General features: G+C 35.8%; 1 protein-coding gene across 1 annotated transcript; it reads left to right on the plus strand.

The window, feature by feature from the left end:
- Window positions 1-509: 509 nt before the first annotated feature.
- On the plus strand, window positions 510-4,744 carry LOC18100186 (cytokinin riboside 5'-monophosphate phosphoribohydrolase LOG3). The gene is made up of 7 exons (XM_006381385.3): window positions 510-887; window positions 1,285-1,382; window positions 1,522-1,552; window positions 2,225-2,324; window positions 3,798-3,868; window positions 3,997-4,140; window positions 4,394-4,744. Exons 1-7 carry the CDS (start codon window positions 744-746, stop codon window positions 4,484-4,486), a joined length of 681 nt encoding a protein of 226 aa, XP_006381447.1. The 5' UTR covers window positions 510-743; the 3' UTR covers window positions 4,487-4,744.
- The last annotated feature ends 2,379 nt before the right edge of the window (window positions 4,745-7,123 follow it).

Raw genomic sequence — 7,123 nt, forward strand, 5'->3', positions numbered from 1 at the left:
ATATATCCAACTTAATTTCTGATATTTTATAAATAATAAACTTAATTAATTTAATTTTTTATTCAAAAAAAATTCGACCATATTGAATATAAAAGGTTGGCCTAAGTTTCTCGTGGATATTATATCTATTTACATATTATGGATTTATAACATTAATTTAGGGTACCATAACATTAACATTTGAGTGTTACTGTTATGTCTATTTACAGATCTTATACCGTTATTAAATTCTAGTTACATTTGTTTTCTCTATAGTAAAAAAAAAATATTTATTTATTTATTATCATATATAATATTTATATTACTTGATTTTTAAGGGGTGTATGGGTTTGGAATGATAAACACCGTTAATGCATAAAAACAGAAAGAAAAGAAGGGGTCCACGTGTGCCAAATTGCCAATATTAACTAGGAGTATGTGTGAGTGAGGTGAGTGGAGGGGGGAGGAGGAGGAAGCATGCTGTGAAGTGTAGTCACGTGTGTAAACGTTCTATATAAACAAATGGAGGTGCTCCCTCAAGATTAATATTGGCCAAGCAAAACCAAGAAAGAAACCATACCAAGGCGGTCTCTTTAATTTCCTCCTTGTTCTCTGTTTTTCTCTTCTTCCTTCCTTCCCTCCTTCCTTTTCAGTCTTTGACACATCCACACACACACAATACTAAGTAGTACTAGTAATAGAGAGGTTAGCAAAAACGACATAACAGAGAATCATATATATAGCGAGCAATATTCAAAATTGAAATGGAGATGGTTGAGACAACGATCACTCTACAGCAACAGCAATCAATGCTGTCCAAGTTCAAGAGGATTTGTGTGTTTTGTGGGAGTAGTCAAGGCAAGAAGACTAGCTATCAAGTTGCTGCTATTGACCTTGGCAACGAATTGGTACTTCTTCTTTATTATTCGCCTCTGCCCATTGATTTGCATTTTCTTTTCGTTGCTTATTCAAGAAAAAGTACAAGAAAGTTTCTTAAATTCCTTGTGCCAGCTTTTTTCTTTCTCTACATTTTTGTAACTTGGCTCTCTACATTTTACTTCTGCTAAAACCGGAAACTTTCCTCATACTCTGCCTCTTGTTCTTTCTTTCTCGGCTCTGCTTTGATGCACAGACAAGAACATTTTTTTTTTCTTTCTTTTCTGTTAAACTTGGTCATCGATAATTTTTTACATGAGTATGTTTGAGCCCATACGTACCCACATTAAGAGCTTTCCTGAGAAGGCCATCATTTGGTTTCCATGAGGTGAGGTGATAGATATGATTATGTTGCCGTTTATTTTGCAGGTTTCACGGAACATTGATCTGGTCTATGGAGGAGGTAGCATAGGTTTGATGGGTTTGGTTTCACAAGCTGTTCATGATGGTGGTCGTCATGTTATTGGGTAATCAACTGTTCCTTCATCTTCAAGTTCTGTCCTCTAATTCTTTCATTAAAATAGCACTGAGATGAATTAAGATAGTAAATCAGTGGTTCGGGTTATGATATTTTGTTTTTTTTGTCATATTATTGTCTCTCTGCAGAGTTATTCCCAAGACGCTCATGCCTCGAGAGGTATGTCCGCTATACCCAGAAAGAAAAAAAGAAAAAAAGAAAAAAAAAAAGAGTCTCCCACCTTTTCTTTTTATTTTCCCAAAGAAAAAAAGCCTCCAACTTTATTGTTCTTCTCTTATTTTTTCTTTGACTGGATTTGAGTAAAATACAGTTTTGGCTTTTCATTTTCTTTTCTATTGGTTTTTTTTCTCTCTCGCTTTTTGCTACTTTCTTTTATCAACTGGGGACTTCCCTCTTCCCTTTATCAGCTAGTTGCTGTTATTTTTTTTTTGTGGTCATTTTTGTTTGTTTCTCAAGGTTTCTGTTCCTCTGATGAATACTTGATAGCCTTATCCACAGAATACTTGGGTAGTTGGCACGTAGCACTACACCTTTTTCATATATAATTTTGGTTTCTACTTTCTACTGCCATCTCTGGTTTGTAGTAGAGTATTTACTACTTGTGTTTTTCCTGCTTGGATTCTTCTAAATTTCGAATTTCATTTTCTTTTAAGCTAAAGAATTACTGGCTACGAACTTGCGTGAGTTGAACTCTATGAATCAAGCCCACCACCTTCTGCAAAAACTCATCATTGCTTCTCTGCACAACACTCCAAACTTCACTCTCTCTCTCACACACAAAATTTTGATCTTTTTACTTTCTTTCACTGTGCCTGTTGTATCCTTTTTCAGTTAACTGGCGAAACAGTAGGGGAAGTGAAGGCAGTTGCAGATATGCATCAAAGGAAGGCAGAGATGGCTAAGCATTCTGATGCTTTTATTGCCTTACCAGGTTAGTATGAACCCTGCAAAATCCTCACTTGCACGAAAATTTGAAAAAAATCCAAGAAATCATACAGACCATCTGTTGCTTCTTTTTCCATTTTACTAATTTTAGAGTGCCAGATTGGCCATGTCTCATGATTTGATTCTCTGAGTTCTGAGGATGCCTGATAGCACTTTCCTTTGTCTGCTCTCTCAGATGCCTGTCTATTCCCATCCAAGAAAAACTACCACCTCACCTCCACGAAAAAAGAAAGAGAAAGATGAAAAACTGCCCTAATTAACTATACCACTGCAAACGCATGTCTACAATTAATACTCATTAGATTATTGATTGCGTTTAAAGTTCCTCCTTTACAAGTTGTCATATCCTCGTGCCACTAAATAAGGGGGTATACACACATTGTGAGGAGAAATTTGGCTGTCAAAAGAGATTAAAAACCTTAACTTGGTGCCAAGGATCTAGGATTTTACTTTTTTTAACAGAAGATCTAGGCTATAGTTGCTGTTTTATGTTGTTTCTATAAATGGTATCATCTGGTAATACTGTGGATACAACAGTGTGAAAGCCTCAATTATCACATCCTTTTGAACCTTCCATCACAGCCCCCATATACCCATGATTACATAACAACAATTCAAACCCAAGTTTTTGACCCATCAACTTCTTACACTGAAAAATTATGAGCTGCTAAGGAAGTCTGCATCTGTGGCTAGTATGCTCCTTTCCTCTAATGTAGTTCCGTGGCCTCCAAATGTTACAGTGCCATTTATTTCCCAGCATATTGAGGGCAAGGGACACATAAACACGCTTCACCTAAATATATATATGCTCAACTATCACCTGCACCTGCACCTAACAGGCAATGATGCCCACCTCTTTCACAGCCACTAATATCATTTATCTAAAATACTGGGCAATGGACGACATGCTTGGACATAATGGCCAATTTACTCTTCATGTGGACTCCCTTTAGTCATAGAATTTCCACAACCACAAGATCACAACCACAGCAAAAAATGAAAGACATCCACTCTTTAACATGATAAGATGAGAGCTATCATGACCTTCATGGGTTGGCAGAAGATTATGTCCCTGCATTGAAGACCATGTTCAGGATGCTTGACAAATCCCCCCACTCCAAAATCCATAGAAGATAAGGTCAAGATGTAGAAATGGAGTCCTGACGATCCTTGAAGTCATTATTGCAAATATTTAATATGGAGAGTAAATTGTAACAAAAATATATTTACACTATAAATATTCAGAGTGAACAGATACTTATCTAGGTACGTTACTGATTTGTGGTGCCAAGTAATTGATATATCTTGAATCCCTTGCTGCTGATATAACATTTTTGAGCCGTTTCCTTTTCTGCTAATATTAATTATATGTACATTTCTGAAATGCCTATGTTCAGCGAAGCTCTAATTTGGATTACAATGTCTAAGTTTGAAATATCTATTTGTTTTTTAAATATAGGTGGTTATGGAACGCTGGAAGAGTTACTTGAAGTCATAACCTGGGCTCAACTTGGAATTCATGACAAACCGGTAATTTCCATGTTAACAAAACTGATACCATGTGTGATGCCTACAGCTTTACTGTCTGCTGGAAACATCTTAGCTGCTTTATCTTGGTTTCAAGAACTAACAATGCATCCTGTTTCCACATTGTGAAGGTTGGACTGCTCAATGTTGATGGATACTATAATTCTCTGCTCTCATTTATTGACAAAGCTGTGGAGGAGGGTTTTGTTAGTCCCAGTGCACGCAACATTATTTTATCCGCTCCAACAGCAAAAGAGTTGGTGAAGAAACTGGAGGTACGCTAAAGAAACCATATCTAAGCTTGGAAGATTTGGCCGCTCAAATTCATCAAATTAATCTCACTTCAGCAAACAAGATCTATTCATGCTCAGATCTTATATACTCCTGTTACATATAAAAACCTACTTTCCCCGTGTCATTAGGTTATTTATCTTTCTTTTAAGAGATTAATATTAGTATTTTCCTTGGTGTGAAATATAAGCGATAATACTGAAACTTTGGTCATCATGTACTTGTTGAATGTCACAGGAGTATGTCCCCTGTCATGAAAGAGTTGCATCGAAGTTGAGCTGGGAAATTGAGCAACTTGGCTACTCTCAAAATTATGATATCTCTAGGTGATATGTGGATGGCTGCAGTAAACAATCGGTAGATGGGTTTGGAAGTGAAAGGAGCTAATTTTGGACAATCAACATTGAAATTTCCTTTGTGGGAATTCTTTTTGTAAATTATTGCAATTAATCTCAATATGTTAAGCTTCTTAAATGCTCTATTCTAGTTAAAATTTAATGTTTTTCTGTTAAGCTGTAATTAAGTATGAGATGCTTACGAACATTCCCATTTTAAATGTTGACTAATTTATGTTTTAATTATCATTCACCTGCTATTTCTTTCCCTTCCTTAGTCTCTATATTTGTTTTTCTTTCTCCATCCTTCTTAAAGCTTTGAAGGAAAAGCAACTTATAAAGCATTATGATAATAGCTATTTGTGAATTGGCTCTAAATAACAGGACTATACCTTGTAGTCCTGCTGCATTTTCCTTCTCGTGAGTTAGAGTCATGGAGCCAGAATGGGACGAGATGGAATTTGATACTCTAATTAAACATAGTAAACGGACATCTCCTATACCATAAGGAACATGCATTGATCAACTCGTCTCCTTCAATGATGCACTCGAAAATATTCCTCTCAGAACTTGATATGTGTGACAAAGTCAACCAGAAACAGTGGGGAAAACAGCACCAATCGCCCAATGGAACAGTATCCACGATTAAATTCCAAAGAGGAGGAGGGAAGTGTGATTGATCAAGAGAAGAGAAAAGGGGTCCAGTTTATTTTTCTTTCACAAGTCTATTTTCAAGTACTTCATTTGCTGTTGAGGTTAGTGGAACGGAGGCAAAGGGCAGGCCTAACTCAACCAACGACCAATAACTGAAGGAGGAGGAGAAGGGGACCTCTTGTTAATTTTGATAGAAGGACCCACTACCGTCCACTAAATGGGACGCTGACATGTGTTATTAGGGGCCACATGTTGCCATATAAAGTTTTAGACAAGATGATAACCCCTGTGTTTTGTCTCGGTTACATCTAGGAACAATAGTCTGTGGTTGAGAGGACTAATCTGTGCCCACTTGTTTTTCAAAGATCATCAAGTCAAAAGGTTCGGAGGGTTCTTAACTTTGCATTGAATGTTGGTTTTAATGGGTTTTTTTTACCTTTTCTTAATCCCTTCGGAGGCACATTGAGTTTTGGATCGAAAGAACTACTATCATTGAAATTCAAATCGCATTTCAGGGATTGATCTTAACGTGAAAGCTATGGCAAGGGGATGCAAGCTTGTAACAGGACCCGATGCCGAAACAATCCATGTCAAAAATTGTTCAACAATCTTTTCTTTCCGAGGCGTTAATCTTGCTTTAAAGATGCCTAATGCCACCTTTGATGGAAGGAGAAGCTTTCATAAATAAAGGGGGTTGTTCTATGTCCCCGCGTGACATTATTGTTGATTAAGTCAAAAATCCCTAACCGGAGCTACACGTAGATGGAAACATAGAAAAGCATAGAAAGACAGACATGTGGGATGAGATGACAAGAAAGGTTTCGTGACAAGGTTTCGAAGTGAAAAGAGTATCAAACTAACATCATAGATGATATGATGCGAAATGTTATCAACAATGGCTAAAAGAAATCCCACGATATTGAAGCGCCTAGCTTTTTCTTGAGGTGCATTAGGGTTTCTCTCCTTTTCTTAATGAGAACCCTTTTTATATATATATATATATATATATATATATATAAATGATTATTTTCAAAGCATTAATGGGGCCAGCCTAGTACTTCAAATATTCTCGGAGATTGGGCCTAGGGAGAGCTCTAATGGGGCCTCAAATTCGAGCTCCATTCAGCATCATGGCCTAAATAGCAACCTTGTCAGGAATGGAAACTTTGATCAGCAGGACCATGTACATTACAAACGCCCAAAAGTAATAGGCTGTCTCACGGCCCATTTCGTTCCCACCAAGACGATCCCTTTAGAAAACTAAGTTGTGGTAGTATGCTCATGTGATTCTAGTTCTGTTCTCTTATTTGATAAGTTCAGGCTTCATAATAATGCCAGTTAGTGTTTTTTTTTTTAAAAAAAAAATTCATTTTTTTTTTAATAGATTTTTTTTTATTAATTTCATCATTTAACATTCAATTGATTTTGAATTGATCTCCATGATTTCTTTTGATTTACTTTCTACGATGTTATCATAATCTCAAATAAACACTTTAGTATTTTATTAACGCTCAATTTACTCACACAATACTCACAAAGATTTAATTTACTTATTTTTTTAACCAAATAGCAAAACTCGTTTGATAATCTTTAACATCCTTTCTAATTCATATGTTCTAGTCGCATATGCCATAATTAAATAGAACCACTATCCAAATCAATCATATATAATACACTAGCTGGATCAATAATTGTTGAACCTTAAAAATGGTAGAGTTCATTAACCAACTTTCCTTGGAAATAACCATAACTTAGGAAATCAAGAACACCTTTATAAACCTTCAGAACTCTACCTTTATCAAAATAACTATAACCTTGGAAATCAAGAAGACTTAAAGAAATTAAATTCTTCTTCATCTCTTGAATATATCGAACTTCTAGTGTCCTAACAATGTCATCATACATCTTAATTTGAATTATACTCACACCAATAATAGAAAGTCTTTTATTGTCTTCTAATAAACAATATCATTGATAA

The sequence above is a fragment of the Populus trichocarpa genome, chromosome 6 (genome assembly GCF_000002775.5).
Source record: "Populus trichocarpa isolate Nisqually-1 chromosome 6, P.trichocarpa_v4.1, whole genome shotgun sequence".
Lineage (NCBI taxonomy): Eukaryota > Viridiplantae > Streptophyta > Magnoliopsida > Malpighiales > Salicaceae > Populus > Populus trichocarpa.

Bases quoted from the DNA above. Each gene is read 5' to 3' on its own strand.
- LOC18100186 (XM_006381385.3), top strand. From the start codon at position 744: ATGGAGATGGTTGAGACAACGATCACTCTACAGCAACAGCAATCAATG. The intron at 1,553-2,224 runs GTATGTCCGCTA...ATCCTTTTTCAG, and splicing joins AGACGCTCATGCCTCGAGAG to TTAACTGGCGAAACAGTAGG. The intron at 3,869-3,996 runs GTAATTTCCATG...CACATTGTGAAG, and splicing joins TTGGAATTCATGACAAACCG to GTTGGACTGCTCAATGTTGA.